This window comes from Pecten maximus, chromosome 15, assembly GCF_902652985.1.
Source record: "Pecten maximus chromosome 15, xPecMax1.1, whole genome shotgun sequence".
Classification (NCBI taxonomy): domain Eukaryota; kingdom Metazoa; phylum Mollusca; class Bivalvia; order Pectinida; family Pectinidae; genus Pecten; species Pecten maximus.
Window position 1 is genome coordinate 22,691,423 of NC_047029.1, and position 22,933 is coordinate 22,714,355.

At 34.7% G+C, this 22,933-nt stretch overlaps 1 protein-coding gene and 1 long non-coding RNA gene across 7 annotated transcripts in view; one reads left to right on the forward strand and one right to left on the reverse strand.

Annotated features, from left to right (window-relative positions):
- LOC117343778 (integrin beta-PS-like) overlaps positions 1-17,673 on the forward strand; it is a 37,088-nt gene extending 19,415 nt beyond the window's left edge. For 4 of the 6 annotated variants that reach the window (XM_033906273.1, XM_033906270.1, XM_033906272.1 and 1 more), the window contains 12 exons: positions 590-673; positions 5,562-5,636; positions 10,969-11,154; positions 11,478-11,554; positions 12,179-12,236; positions 12,796-12,951; positions 14,245-14,390; positions 14,880-15,037; positions 15,255-15,367; positions 16,240-16,338; positions 16,685-16,820; positions 17,605-17,673. In XM_033906273.1, coding sequence (XP_033762164.1) covers positions 590-673; positions 5,562-5,636; positions 10,969-11,154; positions 11,478-11,554; positions 12,179-12,236; positions 12,796-12,951; positions 14,245-14,390; positions 14,880-15,037; positions 15,255-15,367; positions 16,240-16,338; positions 16,685-16,820; positions 17,605-17,618 — 1,302 coding nt within the window. In that variant the 3' untranslated portion in view covers positions 17,619-17,673. Of the gene's footprint in view, positions 1-589; positions 674-2,893; positions 2,978-5,561; positions 5,637-10,968; positions 11,155-11,477; positions 11,555-12,178; positions 12,237-12,795; positions 12,952-14,244; positions 14,391-14,879; positions 15,038-15,254; positions 15,368-16,239; positions 16,339-16,684; positions 16,821-17,604 lie in introns of all 6 variants that reach the window. The other 2 variants (XM_033906271.1, XM_033906275.1) reach the window with 1 other exon arrangement.
- LOC117343779 lies at positions 11,938-22,341 on the reverse strand. The gene is made up of 3 exons (XR_004536081.1): positions 22,182-22,341; positions 20,724-20,729; positions 11,938-11,949 (listed from the first exon to the last, which is right to left on the reverse strand). It is a non-coding gene; the product is annotated as an uncharacterized LOC117343779 (long non-coding RNA).
- Between the last annotated feature and the right edge of the window lie 592 nt (positions 22,342-22,933).

Genomic DNA, 22,933 nt, shown 5'->3' on the forward strand with positions numbered 1-22,933 from the left:
TTATTGATGAGCTGCAAATCCTCAAAAACAACATTTTTGCAATATTATGTCTTTTTAGAAATTTTGTTAAATTGTAAGCATACCAGATATTTTAGGAGTATTAAGACTCTGGTCAGAAAAGATTTTGGGCATATTAATGTACTTGTATATGTACTTGTGTTATATATTTAAAATTTTATCAAATCCATATTTCTGAATGAGAATTGAAGCCTTTAGATGATTGGGAATGCTGATCAGTTAGTAAGGAGATACACAAGTCTATAGTATATATGCCATTATTGAGAATGGATTATAATTGCCTGGCCCCATCAGTAACACAACACTTCTCTGCTTTTACAATATTATGTTACATTACTTAAATACTTTTTGATTTTCATTTCCCATCAAACCATATACATCTTTTAAATTTTCAAACATTTCATAGATGTATCTACAAAAAAATCTCCAAAATTAATAATTCAATTTAATTTGTTAAGATGAAGTTAATATCCATTTGACAATTAAGAATATTCCTAAAGTTAAGAAGGTATGTGTTTCTTTGGCCTGATTTATGAAGCATGAACACATATAATTTATTATGATAATTTAGAACGAGATTGGATGGAGAGCAGCCTCACGGCGTATGTTACTATTCTCCACCGACGCAGACTTTCACTATGCAGGAGATGGAAAGGTTTGTCTACCTGAAATGCCACAAGGGGGCGCTGACCTCCGTCAACATCTGTGGTGGACTAACATCTCTAACTCCGCAACTCGTCACCAAGTGTACCTCCTGCCAAATCTGCAAAACATGAGGTGTAATTGATATATTCAATATCACATCATAGGTCGTTGTAAGGGAAGGAATGAAGTAATTATTCTTTCTTATGTAGAGAAAGAAACATCTTAATTTGATGCAGAAAAAGACACATCTTATTTCAATGTTGAAAAAGAAACATCTTATTTTGATGTAGAAACAGTCTCATGATTGCAGGATTTGGCAGCTGGTTGGTTTTCTTTTACAATGGAAATTTGCTTTCCAGCTTCAAATCTCTCTCTGAATGAAATATTTTTATATATTGTTTGCTTCTTCATTGACACAAAAAAGGTTGTCCTACATTATCATTGTTGACGATAGACTAATAACTATAGCTGGTCTGATCGACTTAGACTAATAGCTTCGATAGCTGGTCTAATGGACTTTGATTAATAGCTTATATATAGTTGGTCTGATCAACTTAGATTAATAGCTTATATATAGTTGGTCTGATCGACTTAGATTAATAGCTTCAATAGATGGTCCAATGGACTTAGACAAATAGCTTATATATAGCTGGTCTGATCTTTTCTTTTTAGAAAGTGTTTAAATGAATTTACAAAATTTGTTTGTGAACTATTCTCATGTGTTTTATGTGGAAAAACATAAAGGTTGATGATACCTGATCCATGTTAATGTATACTGTAATTACTGATTGGACAACCTATGTTGTGTCTTTCACCTAATTGTATCTATCTTCTTAAGTTCACCAGGTTGATCTAAGAATTAATTTTTCGAACCCCAAATTAGAAAAAAAACAAAAACAAAAAAAAACTGAAAATATATTACCATATAATGTCCAAAATTACAAAGTAATAAATTTTGTTTGTAACATTTAAGTATGAAATAGACACACTTTCCAGACCTAATAACCAAAGTTCTGTTTGTCAGAACCACAATGAAACTGACATGGTCATCTGGATTATTTAACAAAAGTGATACATCAAGGTGAAATTTTTATTTAATCCTCACTTTAAGGCTAACCTACCCGGTTATAACATATATTCCTTTGGTAGATTGGTACTATTTGAGCTGATACATTGACCCTGCTCCCTTTAGGTCCAGTAGGTAATCCAGTCACCTTCAGGCCTACTAGATAATCCACTCACCCTTAGACCCACTAGATAATCCAGTCACCTTCAGGCCTACTAGATAATCCAGTCACCTTCAGACTAAGTAGGTAATCCAATCATCTTCAGATCCAAAATATAATCCAGTCACCTTCAGGTCCAATAGATAATCCAGTCACCTTCAGGTCCAATAGATAATCCAGTCACCTTCAGGTCCAATAGATAATCCAGTCAACTTCAGGTTCAATAGATAATCCAGTCACCTTCAGGTCCAATAGATAATCCAGTCACCTTCAGGTCCAATTGATAATCCAGTCATCTTCAGGCCTAGTAGATAATCCAGTCACCTTCAGGTCCAATAGATAATCCAGTCACCTTCAGGTCCAATAGATAATCCATTCAACTTCAGGTTCAATAGATAATCCAGTCACCTTCAGGTCCAATAGATAATCCAGTCACCTTCAGGTCCAATAGATAATCCAGTCATCTTCAGGCCTAGTAGATAATCCAGTCACCTTCAGGTCCATTATATAGGTAATCCGGTCACCTTCAGGTCCAATAGATAATCCAGTCACCTTCAGGTCCAATAGATAATCCAGTCATCTTCAGTCACCTTCAGGTCCAATAGATAATCCAGTCACCTCCAGACCAAGTGAATAACAGTTACTTTAAGTTAACCAGACTTTTTTTCAGCCTAATTTTAGCCTAATACTTGCCTTTTTACAGTCTTTTTTGCTGATGTAATTCTTGCTTTTTACAGCTATTTTTATGACGCAATGCTTGCTTTTTATCACCCTAATTGCTTACCTGATAATTGCTTTCTTACAGCCCTATTTGCTAGGCTAATACTTCCCTTTTTCAGCCCTATTAATTATAACTTGATATTAAACCAGCTTTGCTACTATTTTCTGCCTTGTATATTAACTGTTGTGGCTTTCAGACTTCCAGGAAGATTAAAGATGGCCTTACACTGTAAGTTAGCTCCAGTTCTCTGTGTAATTAATTCTTGTGGCCTCGGAAATTTCAGGAACACATTGGTTGGAGAGCTTCATCTCGTAGGATGCTTCTATTTTCCACGGACGCAAGTTTTCATTTTGCTGGTGATGGAAAGGTCGGTCATTGTTATTTTGAAACTTGTTATTTTAGTTGGTATGATGTTTAAACTGTAGGACTTTCTTGAGCTTGCTGTGTAATTATCATATAGTCAGTTTCCTAAGGACTGAGAAATCACATTACACAACTGTAGTTTCTGTAGTTTTAAGATCCAGAGTGTCAGTTATTAGATGATGGTAGAGGTAGTGGTTGCATGATAGGATGACGCTGGTGTAGGATAGCGCCTGTGCATCGTTGATGTCTGTGTAGGATGATGCCTGTGTAGGATGATGCCTGTGTAGTAGGGATATTAAGAACATTTCACTAGCTTGCATAGTGTGCATGATACTGAAGATATCAGTAGATGGAGGATTGAAGTGTTGAGGGGTGTGATGAAGTGAATGGCGTGTATCTTCTAGCCTGTTGTTCAATACCCAGGGTAGATTGGCAATCCTTGTAGAGACTGTTTATGTTCCAAACCTAACCCGACTTTGTGTGTACAGCCTTTATCACCTTATTGTAAATCCTTAAGTATCTAACTAATTCTACATGTATATATATAACCTTCAGTATTTGCCTAACTCTGTATCATGTATTACCTTTAAATATCTCAAGTATTACACCTTGTTGTAACCTTCAGTATTTGCCTAACTCTGTATCATTTTCTGCCTAACTTTACACCTTGTTGTAACCTTCAGTATCTGCCTAACTCTCCATAATGTGTGTAACTTCCACTATCCACATCATGTGTATAACCATCAGTTTCTGCCTAACTGCATCAGTTGTATGACCTTTAGCATCTGCCAAACTCTACATTATGTGTATAACCTATGGTATCTAACTTAACATCATGTCTATAAGCCATGCTTTTTGCATTTATCCCAGTAGCCCTTCAGTATCTGCCTAAATCTACATTGTGTGTATAAACTTTGGTATCTGCCTAACTCTATACAATGTGTATGACCTTAATTATCTGCTTAACTCTTTCATCAAGTGTATAATCTTTAGTATTTGCCTAACTCTTCATCATGTGTATTACCTTCAGTATCTGCCTAACTTCATCATATATAGTTCCTTCATTATCTGCCTAACTCTTCATCATGTGTATAATCTTTAGTATCTGCCTAACTCTTCACCATGTGTATAATCTTTAGTATCTGCCTAACTCTTCACCATGTGTATAATCTTTAGTATCTGCCTAACTCTTCATCATGTGTATAATCTTTAGTATCAGCCTAACTCTTCACCATGTGTATAATCTTTAGTATCTGCCTAACTCTTCACCATGTGTATAATCTTTAGTATCTTCCTAACTCTTCATCATGTGTATAATCTTTATCTGTCTAACTCTTCATCATGTGTATAATCTTTAGTATCTGCCTAACTCTTCATCATGTGTATAATCTTTAGTATCTGCCTAACTCTTCACCATGTGTATAATCTTTAGTATCTGCCTAACTCTTCACCATGTGTATAATCTTAAGTATCTGCCTAACTCTTCACCATGTGTATAATCTTTAGAAACTGCCTAACTCTTCACCATGTGTATAATCTTTAGTATCTGCCTAACTCTTCGTCATGTGTATAATCTTTAGTATCTGCCTAACTCTTCACCATGTGTATAACCTTTAGTATCTGTCTAACTCTTCATCATGTGTATAATCTTTAGTATTTGCCTAACTCTTCACCATGTGTATAATCTTTATCTGCCTAACTCTTCACCATGTGTATAATCTTTAGTATCTGCCTAAATCTTCACCATGTGTATAATCTTTAGTATCTGCCTAACTCTTCACCATGCATGTGTATAATCTTTAGTATCTGCCTAACTCTTCACCATGTGTATAATCTTTAGTATCTGTCTAACTCTTCACCATGTGTATAATCTTTAGTATCTGTCTAACTCTAACCTCCAGTGTCTACCTGTACTAACTGTACATTGCTTTTATAACCTTGTACTACTGAATGCACCTCAGTTACCATTTAGTAGTATCTACCTATCTATGACTGTGGAATGTGTCTTTGTGACCCTTTAGCACATATATGGAGTACAGTGTATCGAAAAGCATGATGGTTCTGTGGCATTTGTTAGCTTTTACCTGAATTTTTAGCATTCTGGCTGTTTAGTTCATTGAGGGGTGGGTAACTCTTATATACATGCATGCAGTGATGATAATGGTATTAATCTATGTATTATAACCTTAACTTACTTAATTAAATATTAAAATCACACAGGTTATCTATGTACACTGTCCCTGAGTATATAGATCTTCATAATAGTAATAAGTTAACTTTTACTGTTGAAACTACAATATTACACTAGTCTATTAGCTACCATGACCATTAATTATTTAATGTTAAAATTTCAATATATTTTGTCAATTAATCTTTTTCTTATTGTGAATGATTAATTAATTAAACTTAAGTAAATATCACAGATTTATCTTCTGAAATTTTTTTAACAGTACGGTAGTATTTTATGATAATTTGATTTCTATGACATTGTGTACATTTCACATGTGTTCTGTTGATAAAATTTCTTTAATGACCATGAAATTTATAAAGTTTGATTCTTGTAATAACGCTAATGTTTCTGATTATAGCTTGGAGGTATTGTCAAGCCTAATGACGGAGCGTGTTACATGAGTGATAATGAGTACACAAAGAGCACAGAGCAGGTAGGTAGTCCAATCTACTGGAGATACTAGTACAGTTATACTGGAGATACTAGTACCGTTATACTGGAGATACTAGTACAGTTATACTGGAGATACTAGTACAGTTATACTGGAGATACTAGTACAGTTATACTGGAGATACTAGTACCGTTATACTGGAGATACTAGTACAGTTATACTGGAGATACTAGTACAGTTATACTGGAGATACTAGTACAGTTATACTGCAGATGCTGGACAGTTATACTGGAGATACTGGACAGTTATACTGGAGATACTAGTACAGTTATACTGGAGATACTAGTACAGTTATACTGGAGATACTAGTACAGTTATACTAGAGATATAAGTACAGTTATACTGGAGATACTAGTACAGTTATACTGGAGATATAAGTACAGTTATACTGGAGATACTAGTACAGTTATACTGGATATACTAGTACAGTTATACTGGATATACTGGTACAGTTATACTGGAGATACTAGTACAGTTATACTGGAGATACTAGTACAGTTATACTGGAGATACTAGTACAGTTATACTGGAGATACTGGTACAGTTATACTGGAGATACTGGTACAGTTATACTGGAGATACTGGTACAGTTGTACTGGAGATACTAATACAGTTATACTGGAGATACTAGTACAGTTATACTGGAGATACTGGTACAGTTATACTGGAGATACTAGTACAGTTATACTGGAGATATAAGTACAGTTATACTGGAGATACTGGTACAGTTATACTGGATATACTAGTACCGTTATACTGGAGATACTAGTACAGTTATACTGGAGATACTGGTACAGTTATACTGGATATACTAGTACCGTTATACTGGAGATACTAGTACAGTTATACTGGAGATACTAGTACAGTTATACTGGAGATACTAGTACCGTTATACTGGAGATACTAGTAACGTTATACTGGAGATACTAGTACAGTTGTACTGGAGATACTGGTACAGTTATACTGGAGATACTTATACAGTTATACTGGAGATACTAGTACAGTTATACTGGATATACTGGTACAGTTATACTGGAGATACTAGTACAGTTATACTGGAGATACTGGTACAGTTATACTGGAGATACTAGTACCGTTATACTGGAGATACTAGTACAGTTATACTGGAGATACTAGACAGTTATACTGGAGATACTAGACAGTTATACTGGAGATACTAGTACCGTTATACTGGTGATACTAGTACAGTTATACTGGAGATACTAGTACAGTTATACTGCAGATACTGGACAGTTATACTGCAGATACTGGACAGTTATACTGGAGATACTAGTACAGTTATACTGGAGATACTAGTACAGTTATACTGGAGATACTAGTACAGTTATACTGGAGATACTAGTACAGTTATACTTGAGATATAAGTACAGTTATACTGCAGATACTAGTACAGTTATACTGCAGATACTAGTACAGTTATACTGGAGATACTAGTACAGTTATACTGGAGATACTAGTACAGTTATACTGGATATACTGGTACAGTTATACTGGTACAGTTATACTGGAGATACTTGTACAGTTATACTGGAGATACTAGTACAGTTATACTGGAGATACTAGTACAGTTATACTGGATATACTAGTACAGTTATACTGGAGATACTAGTACAGTTATACTGGAGATACTGGTACAGTTATACTGGAGATACTGGTAAAGTTATACTGGAGATACTAGTACAGTTGTACTGGAGATACTAATACAGTTGTACTGGAGATACTAGTACAGTTATACTGGAGATACTAGTACAGTTATACTGGAGATACTAGTACAGTTATACTGGAGATATAAGTACAGTTATACTGGAGATACTGGTACAGTTATACTGGAGATACTGGTACAGTTATACTGGATATACTAGTACCGTTATACTGGAGATACTAGTACAGTTATACTGGAGATACTAGTACAGTTATACTGGAGATACTAGTACCGTTATACTGGAGATACTAGTAACGTTATACTGGAGATACTAGTACAGTTGTACTGGAGATACTGGTACAGTTATACTGGAGATACTAATACAGTTATACTGGAGATACTAGTACAGTTATACTGGATATACTGGTACAGTTATACTGGAGATACTAGTACAGTTATACTGGAGATACTGGTACAGTTATACTGGAGATACTAGTACCGTTATACTGGAGATACTAGTACAGTTATACTGGATATACTGGTACAGTTATACTGGAGATACTAGTACAGTTATACTGGAGATACTAGTACAGTTATACTGGAGATACTAGTACAGTTATACTGGAGATACTGGTACAGTTATACTGGAGATACTGGTACAGTTATACTGGAGATACTGGTACAGTTGTACTGGAGATACTAATACAGTTATACTGGAGATACTAGTACAGTTATACTGGAGATATAAGTACAGTTATACTGGAGATACTAGTACAGTTATACTGGATATACTAGTACAGTTATACTGGATATACTGGTACAGTTATACTGGAGATACTAGTACAGTTATACTGGAGATACTAGTACAGTTATACTGGAGATACTAGTACAGTTATACTGGAGATACTGGTACAGTTATACTGGAGATACTGGTACAGTTATACTGGAGATACTGGTACAGTTGTACTGGAGATACTAATACAGTTATACTGGAGATACTAGTACAGTTATACTGGAGATACTGGTACAGTTATACTGGAGATACTAGTACAGTTATACTGGAGATATAAGTACAGTTATACTGGAGATACTGGTACAGTTATACTGGATATACTAGTACCGTTATACTGGAGATACTAGTACAGTTATACTGGAGATACTGGTACAGTTATACTGGATATACTAGTACCGTTATACTGGAGATACTAGTACAGTTATACTGGAGATACTAGTACAGTTATACTGGAGATACTAGTACCGTTATACTGGAGATACTAGTAACGTTATACTGGAGATACTAGTACAGTTGTACTGGAGATACTGGTACAGTTATACTGGAGATACTAATACAGTTATACTGGAGATACTAGTACAGTTATACTGGATATACTGGTACAGTTATACTGGAGATACTAGTACAGTTATACTGGAGATACTGGTACAGTTATACTGGAGATACTAGTACCGTTATACTGGAGATACTAGTACAGTTATACTGGAGATACTAGACAGTTATACTGGAGATACTAGACAGTTATACTGGAGATACTAGTACCGTTATACTGGTGATACTAGTACAGTTATACTGGAGATACTAGTACAGTTATACTGCAGATACTGGACAGTTATACTGCAGATACTGGACAGTTATACTGGAGATACTAGTACAGTTATACTGGAGATACTAGTACAGTTATACTGGAGATACTAGTACAGTTATACTGGAGATACTAGTACAGTTATACTAGAGATATAAGTACAGTTATACTGGAGATACTAGTACAGTTATACTGGAGATATAAGTACTGTTATACTGGAGATACTAGTACAGTTATACTGGATATACTAGTACAGTTATACTGGATATACTGGTACAGTTATACTGGTACAGTTATACTGGAGATACTTGTACAGTTATACTGGAGATACTAGTACAGTTATACTGGAGATACTAGTACAGTTATACTGGATATACTAGTACAGTTATACTGGAGATACTAGTACAGTTATACTGGAGATACTGGTACAGTTATACTGGAGATACTGGTAAAGTTATACTGGAGATACTAGTACAGTTGTACTGGAGATACTAATACAGTTGTACTGGAGATACTAGTACAGTTATACTGGAGATACTAGTACAGTTATACTGGAGATACTAGTACAGTTATACTGGAGATATAAGTACAGTTATACTGGAGATACTGGTACAGTTATACTGGATATACTAGTACCGTTATACTGGAGATACTAGTACAGTTATACTGGAGATACTGGTACAGTTATACTGGATATACTAGTACCGTTATACTGGAGATACTAGTACAGTTATACTTGAGATACTAGTACAGTTATACTGGAGATACTAGTACCGTTATACTGGAGATACTAGTAACGTTATACTGGAGATACTAGTACAGTTGTACTGGAGATACTGGTACAGTTATACTGGAGATACTAATACAGTTATACTGGAGATACTAGTACAGTTATACTGGATATACTGGTACAGTTATACTGGAGATACTAGTACAGTTATACTGGAGATACTGGTACAGTTATACTGGAGATACTAGTACCGTTATACTGGAGATACTAGTACAGTTATACTGGAGATACTAGACAGTTATACTGGAGATTCTAGTACAGTTATACTGGAGATACTGGTACAGTTATACTGGAGATACTAGTACCGTTATACTGGAGATACTAGTACAGTTATACTGGAGATACTGGTACAGTTATACTGGAGATACTAGTACAGTTATACTGGAGATACTAATACAGTTATACTGGATATACTAGTACCGTTATACTGGAGATATTAGTACAGTTATACTGGACTGGAGATACTAGTACAGTTATACTGGAGATATTAGTACAGTTATACTGGAAATATAAGTACAGTTATACTGGAGATACTGGTACAGTTATACTTGAGATACTAGTACAGTTATACTGGAGATACTAGTACAGTTATACTGGAGATACTAGTACCGTTATACTGGAGATACTAGTACAGTTATACTGGAGATACTAGTACAGTTATACTGGAGATACTAGTACAGTTATTTTATAGAAAGGTGTTAGGAAAATAACTGACAACACTAGGGCTCAAACTGATGATGTCTCACTTTATACATGAAAGTATATGTTCTAATACTTGGCTGAAGGGAAATTCTAATCACCCAGAATCAGTACGGTGACCAATACAGTATACTGTCACATTTTATACTACCCCATCATTTGCAAAGTCTGTGTCAACAAAGAGAATCATAGCCTTCCGTATAGCTTTCCAGATACATCAAATTCATCAACAAAGTTTGTTTTAGGAGGGAGTAAGGAAACATACTCAATACTCTGCTCTCACTCCCTCAATTGTTCGATTGATCACAATGTAGGTAAAAGGAAACCCCAGGAGCTTTGGCAATAAGCCCTTAAATGATAACAAACTCACCCATATTTATTGGACTCAGAAATACCATTAAATGAACTCTTACTGCACTTTAATCAGCCTACCTTGAGTAAAAGATTAGCTGGCATGGAATTATTCTAGGATGAATAATGTAAAATTACTTATGTTTGTTTGTACCAAGTAAAATGTGTGTTTAAGATTACCTTCAGTATAACTGTTTATTGTTTTTGTGGTAGGATTATCCATCTGTGAGTCAGATTGCTGCCAACATTAAGGACAAAAACACCAACATCATCTTCGCTGTGACCAAGGATCAGTTCCCCACCTATAAACAGCTGGAGAAGTTTATAGCCGGATCTGTGACAGGAGAGCTCGCCAACGACTCTTCCAACATCGTAACACTTGTTCAGCAGAATTATGATGTGAGTGTATTAATAAATTCTCTTTAAGTTTGCAAAAGGCCAAGGCTGTTGTATGCATACTGTTTATTTAGAAAGACAAATAGTGTTGTCTTCCACTTTGTATATCGGGTATGGTAAGATAGTGTGAAATTGTCATTTTATACCTACAACACACTGTATTATGTGGCCAAAACACAGTAAAAGTGGTAATTATATTTCCACATTTTGCCCATTCATGACAAACATTTTCAAACAGCCATGATGAGAAAATCCAACCATATCACTAACATTTTTGTTTTACTATGTATGTTTGAATTCATTTAAAAATTAATTTGTTTTAACAGAAAATTACTTCAAAACTGGAACTTACTACAGAGAATGCGGAGGGTCTTGATATCAAATTCTTCACTAAATGTACAGGGTAAGTCTCATCTGTTAGTGTAAAATGTGGAATATTATCATATCAGTTTTGTAAGGGTAGTACTGGTGCTTTACCAGGGATAGTTAAATCAAAGATATTAGGATTTTACCTTTCCTTCATAACATGAATGTGTGGCCAATAATGTAGACCAACTTCGTGGCGAATTAATTTCGCATTTTCATTACTAATGACTTTTTTGCAGCATTACAATTTTGTGATTAATAGTCAAAAGGCCAACTGTACCAGTCCTTTAATTGAAACTTACATGGTAATTAATTTTGGCGAATTTGAACTGCTCGGGAAATATGTGAAGAATTAGTTGGTTAACATTATCTTATCTTTATACCTCAAAATACCAATCATGATGATGAATTTACTTATCTTGACAAAGATTCCTATAATCTCCTTAAGGACCCTGTTATATATCATTGAATTTAATTTCTGTATTATAATTAGAATGAAATATTTAGTCCTTAAATATATAAATCCTCTCTAGATATACAACTGTTATAGTTGTAATTGTCTACTGTTATAGTATGGCTTTTCACGTGACATTTTAATAAGATTTTGATACACCTCGATTGATTATCTATTTTATAACTTTGAAATGTTTTCATTATTCAGAAATGAAACCATAGAGACAAACATTTGCCAGAACTTGGAGATAGGGGACAAATCTAGGGTATGTATAATTTAGTATCATTGCTACCATGGGAACCCCAAGCATTGGCTGACAACAATAATCAGTTACCATGGTAACCTCATCAATGGCTGGCCATATTTTAAATTATATTTTGTAGTCACAAGTCCATGTTTTTAAAAAAAAACATCATGTGAAATATTGAAAGAATGCTGATTTAACTTTGCCACAATGTATTAGACCAGAGTTACTAATTTGTAGTCTTACAATTACACATTCTGTAAATATCACATTTTGCAGTATCCTTTCATTATCATCAAGGAAATGAAATACTGCACAGTTGTTAATTTCACAGGGCAAATATTTCGTCCCAGTCAGACCTAGCTTGCGAGTATTTAATTTCAAGCAACCACACATTGTTAACATTCTGCAGTAAAGAACTTTACATATTTGTTTTTATATATAGATATTTAAATATATAGAGTATTTTCATGCTATATTTAATGATTGCAAATATAGCGAAATCAAATACCCTGTCAATATTTACCATACTTCAATATTTACCATGCTTAAATATTTACTATGCTTCCTATGTTAACAGGTGACTTTTGATGTAATCGTTGAGGCAACATCTTGTCCTGCTGACCAGACTAAGTTTTCCAAGACATTTTCTATCAAGCCTGTGGGTCTGCCCGATAAACTTCAGATCCATGTGGATCTAATCTGCCAGTGTGACTGTGAGAAACCCGAATATGCTGTGAGTTGTCTCCCTTATCTGAATACAATGACAATGAAAGAGTGAAGTTTGTAATTAACTTTTATATTATAATTTAGGGTACTTACTAAATAGATATAGAATATTAATGATGTTTCAGAAAAGAAGTAAGTATAAATGTACATTCTGTAGATAAACCACTGTAAGCATCAGCTATTGCCAAAAAAAAAGAAAAAAGAAAACTGATGTATTCTATACCATGATGAAGAAAAAATATGACAATGACTCTTAATGATCAACTTCATTATATGGGTAGTTTGTAAGATATTTGTAAGAATTAAAGATGTTTGTAGATATTTTTAAAATATTTGTAAAAATGAGTACTTGTGAAAAGAAATCAGTGTTAATTAATGACAATAGTAAATATACACCTCTACAAATATTGCTTCCAAAATAAAAGAAACCAACAATACTAATTTTTAGCCCACAATACATCAGAGGCTGTCATCATGATGATGGTGGGCTATTCAAATCATCCCACGTCTGTTTTCCGTCGTCTATGGTCCGTCCATAAATAATCTGTGATATCACTATTTCTTCAGAAGTTCTGAAAGGATATTTCACAATCTTCCCCTGTGGGTTCTGCTCGGTCCCTTGTTATGACCATTCAATTTTGAGTTACCTGATCAAGTGAACAAAATGACTGACAAATGTCTTGGATTTTGAAAGTAGAAGTTTGTTTGGGGCCGCGGTGGCCGAGTGGTTAAGGTGTCCCGACACTTTAATACTAGCCCTCCACCTCTGGGTTGCGAGTTCGAAACCTACGTGGGGCCGTTGCCAGGTACTGACCGTAGGCCTGTGGTTTTTCTCCAGGTACTCCGGCTTTCCTCCACCTCCAAAACCTGGCACGTCCTTAAATGACCCTGGCTGTTAATAGGACGTTAAACAAAAACAAACCAAATGTTATCACTATTTCTAGAAAAAATCATTGGAGGGAAAACAAAATGGCCAATATGCAGTCATCTTTGATTTTGACAGTACAAGTGTTGTTATTAGTATGTCTTACAAAGTTCTTAGATCTTCTTAGGCTTCATATGTAGGTTCCCCTTGTTATCAAATGATTAACAGGAAGAGGGGAAAGAAGTGGAAAATAGAGAAAAGATCAATCTTTCATAGGACTAATAAAGGTCATTCAATAGTAGGGGGCCAAGATCCCTCTGGAATCTCTTGTTGTTTATTTATTTATTTTTACGGGTTTTCGTCTATTACGGCTGACCAGCAAGATATCTTGCCATTATATATGCCCTACTTACTTGGTGAGGTGTTTACTTACAGGACCGGAATCAGAACAGTGACAAGTGTAATGAAAAGGGTACCCACGTGTGTGGTATGTGTGTATGTAACCCAGGATTCTATGGCCGCACCTGTAATTGTGACGCTGGTAACGCTACATCTGAGGAGATCCAGTCTCAGTGTATTAAGTAGGTCGATATACAACATTATTGACTGGTTTTACTTTCTTTATGTCCAATTCCTTGGTTTTATAGGAGACTGAAAGTATTAGTGTTAGTCTGTACATCAGGCATTCAGTCTGGCAGGATTCAAGTAATTTTAGTCTAACACATTTTAAAAGTCTCCTGTGGAGTTTCTTGCCTGTTTGAAAATATTGGAATATGATAAAAAAAAAAAGAAATATTTCATGACAGATTTATAAATATACAAGGGAGAACATTTTTAATGTTGCAATGGAAATAAAAAGGCAGATAAAATTTGGATTAAGTGTGGAAAGGTTTAGGTTTTCTCAGTTATTTATAGCCAAAACAGATAAAAAGTAAAAGGATTTGGTTTGTACATGTTTATCTTGTTTACACTTGTCAGTCAGTCTGACATGTCGTCTTTGTCAGTATATTTTATGTTTGTGTTCAGTCTGATATGTCCTCTTTATCAGTATATTTTATGCTCGTCTTCAGGAACAACACAAACCTTGTGTGCAGTAACCGTGGTGAGTGTGTTTGCGGAAAGTGTGAGTGTTCCGCCCGAAGCCAGAACTCAGCTCAAAAGTACAGTGGAGAACACTGTGAATGTGACGACTACTCCTGTCCCTACTCCGGAGGCAACCTATGTGGAGGTACATTATTATAGCAGTTGTGAATATATATTCAGATAAAGATTTATTTTTCTTTAAATCATGAAAACTGGTATTTTCTGACCAACATTATTTTGAATAGAGCTGTTTTGAGATAGTGTTTTGTGGGTTCATGTGACAGTGTTTTGATTTTCAGGTTCTGAGAAGGTTACCTGTATATGTGTTTCGTGGGTTCATGTGACAGTGTTTTGATTTTCAGGTTCTGAGAAGGGTACCTGTAAATGTGGGAAGTGCGAGTGTAACAGTGGCTGGTCAGGTCCAGACTGTGCTTGTTCTCAAGCCAACGACTCTTGTATAACTACCAACGGACAGGTATGCCTCATGTTCATAATACATTGTCAATTCATACACAGTACATTGTCAATTCATACACAGTACATTGTCAATTCATACACAGTACATTGTCAATTCATACACAGTATATTGTCAATTCATACACAGTATATTGTCAATTCATACACAACACATTGTCAATTCATACACAGTATATTGTCAATTCATACACAGTATATTGTCAATTCATACACAGTACATTGTCAATTCATACACAGTATATTGTCAATTCATACACAGTACATTGTCAATTCATACACAGCACATTGTCAATTCATACACAGTACATTGTCAATTCATACACAGTATATTGTCAATTCATACACAACACATTGTCAATGCATACACAGTATATTGTCAATTCATACACAGTATATTGTCAATTCATACACAACACATTGTCAATTCATACAAGGTCAATCAATACACTGTTAGTCAAATGCCATCATCAATATCATTGTCAATTCATACAGCAAAACAGTTTGTGAATAATTAACATTAAATTGGACATATTGACAGGTTGCCTCAATGAATTTGTTAGTTGTGTGCTTTTATGTTGGAAGATCTAGACCTGATGGGGGGAAAATCTGACATTCAAATGTGCATCAATTGAAACTGCAATGTATCAGTAAAGCCTAGTATGAATGCAGTTTCATTTGTATCTCAACAGAAGAAAAGGCAGCAGATTTAAATGCACCAAATAGAAAGCACTGATCTGATTGGTCAATAATGCCATACATCATTATAAGTCAAATAACTTCAGTTATGATTTAAATTATTTTAATTATATATGCCAACGAAAAGCATGTATCTAAATCTATGATGTTCTAATGATATAAATTGTTTTTTAGTCATCCAGTATATGTAATGGTCAAGGAACGTGTCAATGCAATAAATGTGTATGTGACCCCACGTCCGCCTTCAGAGGACCCAAGTGTATGGACTGTAAGGTAAATGAAGCTTCCTTTCTGCGAGGTTGAAGTTCTGTCAGCCGTTGTTGAATTTTGACAAGTTTTTTTTTTTTAATGGATTTTTTTATGGAATTTTATCGAATTTGATATATAGGTTCATCTTTGACTCTAGTTTTGTATAATGATTTTGTTTTCTCTTGGCTTTCAAATAATTAGAGGAAATATGAGAAAGGTAGAGAAAAGATTGGTCTTACATAGACCCAATAAAGATCTCTAAAAAATGGGTGCAAAGATCCCTCTAGGATCTCTTGTTACACAACAGTACATCCTGTTCATGTCTGTTGCTGTAGAATTATTTTTTATTTATTTTTTCTTTGCATCGTAGACTTGTCAGGAGGTGTGTCAGAAGAACAAGGCATGTGTTCAGTGCGTGGTCCACGAGACAGGACTTAAAAACCAGGATGAATGTGACCGCGATTGTCGTACCCCCGGCTACATCACTAAAGTCGCTGAACTTGATGGTAGGCCAAATTGTTTATCAACAGAGATTTACCCGCATTAATATTTAGTACCAGGCACATCCTTAAATGACCCTGGCTGTTAATAGGAAGTTAAACAAAATAAACCAAACCAAACACTTCCTGACTAACTTCTGTATCCTGAATTTAGGATCTGTAACTTGAAAGGTAACAAGAAAATGGTTGTGAAACACTCACACACACATATATATATATATACATAATCTCCTTGTTTATCTTTTGGAAATGAAGCTAAATGCAAAATCTATCCAAAGCTTCTTCCTGTAGGACTGCCAAAATCATTTGAAATGTTTAGCTTTTAAGCACATAGCTACCAAATAAACATAAATATGTAAGACACTGACAATGTGTTCAGTGTGTTCAAAGGTAGTTGAGTTGAGTTGAGCATTAGCGGAATTGTATCATTTTACCGGGACAGAATGTCATTAGGAACAAAAGTCTTAAGAAAAAATCAATGGAATGAAGAATAATTGACAATTTCACAGTTACTTTAGGTACTGATTTTCTACAACAAGTTTTAGTTCAGCACTTTGTAAAATAAACTTTACCTAATATTCTGAAAAAGAGGCCAGCTTGATAGAGTGATTTTGATATGTGCACATTAATGTTGGGAGGTAAAACGAGAGGTATATATCAAATAAGCTGACTTAATTGTACCACTTCTAGCTTTGTGGTTAGGGATGTTCTATACGATAAAGAACCATAGTGTTTTCCTGCTGTAAAACAACTATATATACTAATGTAAATGTATCTGTTATCATTACAGGTGATAAGGAATAGCTGTGAGTTTAAAGATGAAGATGACTGCATTTTCTTTTTCTCATATGACTACGGAGATAACAACGAGCTCAAGATCAAAGCTCAGGAAACAAAAGGTAAAATATGTAGAAGGTGTCAGCTTATGTACAGCTATTGAATGTCTTTGATTTCAAAATGTAATTTTTTGTGCTAATTCTCCAATGTTGCTGAACTTTTGTATACTTTAAAAAATTATACAATAGTCTATTATTTCCAATTCATCCTAATTACTCTTTGTTGGAGATGCAGCACCTTTCAAATATTGGTTCGGCTTATTGTGCGAATTAGAGCTATAGTCTGGACTGTAGACAATTGTGTCTAAATCTTAGGCAGTCTTGTCTGTCTTACAGTTTAGATTATAGACGATAATGTCTCTGTGTTACAGAATGCCCTAAGCAGGTCAACGTGTTAGCAATCGTGTTGGGTGTGATTGGAGGAATCGTGGCCGTAGGTTTGGCTATCCTATTGGTATGGAAGCTTGTCACCACCATCAGCGACAAGAGAGAACTTGCTCGCTTTGAGAAAGAGACACAGGACGCTAAGTGGGACACTGTAAGTTATCGGGTGATATCAATGTATCTTGTACAAGTCTTATTTTCATCAAAACCTGCATGTGTTTTGTGAATGGGGTGTTGGTCGAATGAATAAAAAGTTACATTTCTAAATATAACTGAATGATAGGGTGTCAAATAGGTCAATCATCTGAAAAAAAAACCATTTTGAAATATAACTGAAGGACAGTGTCAATCAACTGAATAAAAATTACGTTAAAAATATTAAACTGAATGGTGTGTCAGTTAGCTGAATAAAAATTACATCAAAAATATAACTGAATGAAGGCATGTCAGTCAACTGAATGCCAGTTCTTTCAATGCTTCATATTCTGTTGTTTTTTTTTCTACAGGGTGAGAACCCCATCTACCGACAGGCCACTTCAACATTCAAGAACCCAACTTATGCTGGAAAGTAAAATCTTCAGGCTTCAAACCATACTACAACAAACAAGATTCCAAAAACATGTGTTGTGTATAGCAGACGTAGCAAGAGAACAAGAGAAGATTGGAGGTTTTTATGTAGGACACAACGTGACAGGATCGAGTGTGTTGGAAAGAGAGCGAGACAAGATTGGAGGTCTTTATGTTGGATAGAACGAGACAGGATCGAGTGTGTATGAGAGAGAGACAAGACGTAGTGTGCTTGTGCGGGAGAGAATGAAGTAAGATTGAGTGTGGGAGGAAATGAGAGAAAGTAAGACGAGATTGAATGTTAGACAAGCCAACAGATCTTTAAAGAAGAGAGAGAAACGTTTGTCACAAAAAAACAATACTCATGTCAAGTTACTGGCACTGAAATATCTTGTACAGTAGATTTTCTCAACCCACCAGGAGATGTAAATGATTTGGATGGCTGGTTACATTGTATGAACAAAACTTGTGATTGTGAGATGCGACTGGGGTTATAATAAATGCAGATTGTAAACTTGCAAATCGTACACTTCAGATATCCAACATTCTACTCTACGTGTTTGTCGTGTAATAAGGATGATGTGCAAAGGGTTTGTCATTCTTATGTTGGAATCTCTTAAGCAGTTCGCATTTGAAATAAGGCGTTTTATACCATCTTTTTAATATGTTGTTTTTTTGTACCCAACTTTGACAGTTATGTAGTATTGCATAGGAACAATATTTTTATGAAAATAAAATGTGTGCGAGTGTTTGAGAGATTTTAGTCGTTTTCATGGCGTTACATTTGAATTCAAAAGGTTGAATGGTTCAGAATAGAACTTATATGGAGAAAACATGTTCTTTATTTATTGTATTGAAACCAATAGTGCGGAATAAACAAACACCAATGTTTCATTTTTTAGGAAACTGAAAATACACTATATTTGGCATATTAAAAGATTTATGTCTAGATATAGAAGAGAATAATTGATTAGCAAATTTTGGTCCATTTATTTTTATGATATTACTTTTGTCTGTTTTTAGATCTGCTGATTTTCATTGTTGGTTGATACATCTTTTTACACATGGCTATAATAATCATGAATTTTATGCAATTATTTTAGATTGTTAATTGTCAAGCGAAAGTGCCATTATCTCTTAATGATGTGTGAAAATTACTGTTGTAGATTTATCCCCCGTCAAATATTGTATTAATATATAATTACTAGCATTTTAGATTGAATTGCTAGTTTACAGTCAGCTTTTGTTTCAAATTAAGATATTTGCCTTCTCCAAAGGACCAAGGTGAGCTTATGCTATAACGTGGCGTCCGATGTCTGTACGTCAACAACTGACTTCTTCTTAACTGATGACCAGAATTTAACTTAATTTGATAGAAAGCGTCCCTATGTGACTGGAATTCAGATTTATACAAATAATGGGGATGACCACACACACACCCCAGGGGCCTGAGGGGCAGGGCCAAAAGAGGTCCATACAAATGATGGGGCTGGCCCCTCAGGGGCCTTTAAATTTTCATTAATTACATAACTGCATGGTACCATACTGTTGTGGCATATCCCACATTATAAAAGTGTGTACAATTTAACTTACACATGGGTTTTTGTCATATTTGGTGAAATCCAAGTGAGCGATACAGGCCATGGAATGGCTGTTCCCTTTATTTGGTCATCATGGAACGGCTGTTCCCTTTATTTGGTCATCATATAATGGCTGTTCCCTATATTTGGTCATCATATAATGGCTGTTCCCTTTATTTGGTCATCATATAATGGCTGTTCCCTTTATTTGGTCATCGTGGAATGGCTGTTCCTTTTATTTGGTCATCATGGAATGGCTGTTCCCTTTATTTGGTCATCGCGGAATTGCTGTTCCCTTTATGTGGTCATCATGGAATGGCTGTTCCATTTATTTGGTCATTATGTAAGTTCCATTTATTGATTATTTTATTAAAAATTGCATAGTACATAGGAAATATGTAAAGATTAGATATAATCAAACATGATTTCAGTTGCTTGAGTGGCATGAGTAAGGGAGCGAATTGTACAGGCCTAAAAGCTCAGAACGTGACCCTAATCAGGTAGGACAAGCTGTTAGTCATTAAGTTTGGACAAATATTGACTTGTGACTGATTTCCAATAATATTTTATTATAATGATTCAAAATGTACAGGAAGAAGAGATCAAGTTTAAGACTGTACATAATTATTTTTCAAATAATAGAATCGACTGCTAGGTGTATATAGCAAGAATATATTAATACAGGCTTTACATATAAATCATTTTAAATTATAATTAATGCATGTTACGTTTGACAGTAATCATCATGTTGTAATTTCACATAAAAGCTCTGACACCTCAGGTTAAGCTGTACAAGGGCTAAATATATCTTTAGAAATTAATTTTAGGTTGTATTCAAGATTAGGAATGACTGTGTTCTACGAACTGTTGGACAGAGTCTGAAACTATTTGTGGTATAAAAAATAAATGATAATCTGATATGAGAGATGCTCTTATTTCAGTTCGAAAATTGGACAACATACATACTATATGCAAGTCCTCTTCAAAATATGGACATAACTTAAAGGGGCATCAGTGTAAGGGAGATTAATCATGTAAAACCTGTAATCAGTTCCAATTTTTTTTTAATATTGTAGGATTGATAAAACAGAAAGAATTTAATTTGTATTAAATTACATGCATACATATTCAGTGCTATTACATTTTTTCAAACCAACAATTATTTGACAAAAAGTCCATTTTTACCATCATGCTTCAATAAATTCGGTTTACAAATTTAGTGGCTATCATGCTATCTTCCAGCGTAATATTAGTAGTATAGATTTCTAGTACAGTGACAAACTTAATGGTAGGCTGAGCTGTGAATGTTTAGGTTCTGTATGGCCTATATACTGTTTTGTATGTTGTAAATGTTATATTGTGTATAATACCTGTTAACTACACAGAATATGGCTGTAAGCCTTCTACTTCCACTTGTTATAAACCACAAACTAACACAGCATTCAACTTTTTACTGTGTGGTGTTTTCACCATTTGTAGTTTGTATTCTTTTACATATGTTCTCTATCAGAATATATAGAGCTTGGTTGAATAATGATGTTGTTTTTGTATGCTGATCACAATATAGCTATCGCAAAATGGCTCATAAAATTGTTACGGAAGAAAAGAGTTTATTAAGCAAGGAAAATTTGAAGACGACAGTATATAGTAACTTAATGTAACGGTTTTTTATAGCTAAAGGACTTAGAAATGTCCATACTAGGAAATCCCTTAAGCCGGAGGAAATAAAGATATGTGAATTAATTTATCATTAAATCTAAAACAATCCCTTTGGTCATTGAACTACAAACTGCTGTTTAGAAAGGTTTGATGTGTAGTTTGTTGGAAGTGTTTATGTATTTGTATTCGTATATTTATACTGTTTTGTTTACAATCATAAAAATAAGTTGTATTTTCACTGCCGTCCGCGTAACACATCATCATCATCATAATGCTTTGATCGGCAGGTCCTTTCACGCCTTTCATTTCAAACTGCTTTTATCAGCAATTCAAAGCTTGACAATGCTGTTTCTAAATATAGACTAATTATGATTTAATTATTTTAAATTTTATTGTCATTAATCATTTTATATTCTTAATTAGAATTATTGTATCATGATTATATTCTTTTGTCAACATATGCATTTTCATACTTTGTTATGCCAAATAAATGTATAAACGAGAAACTCTTTGGGGTGTTTTGCTGACATGGCCCAAACTATTTATCTGCATTTAGCCCTCATGCCCCACCCCCTTTCATTTCTGCAGAAAATCATTAATTTCAAATGCTGCAGTAAGCTAAAAGTGGTTCACAAATAAGTCCCATACAAACTTAAATACTATTTTTCTAACTAGCAGAGTAAGTATGGTACCAGTTTCCTGCAAAATTGCAGAAAGTGATGTTCTATGAAATTAGTACCAGTGACCTAGTTTCTGTGTGAAGACGGTCCTCCATTATGGTTCAGAAACATGGCGAGAAACCAAGACAAACACTCACAAGCTCCAGACATTTATCAACCGATTTCTGAGAAACATCCTCAATATCAGCTGGCCTGAAGTTGTTTCCAGTGAACGACTGTGTGACAGGACACGACCAGCCCCAATAGAGACAGAAATAAAGGACAAAAGACAAGAGGCCCATAGGTAAATGGTCATCTGACCAAGACTTACAGCAGGACCTGCCCCTCCATCCCAAGGGTCAAACCAGTGTCATTTATATAAATCAGGACTGCCCTCCTTCACTGATGTTCAGACTGAAGTAGTAGGTACATTT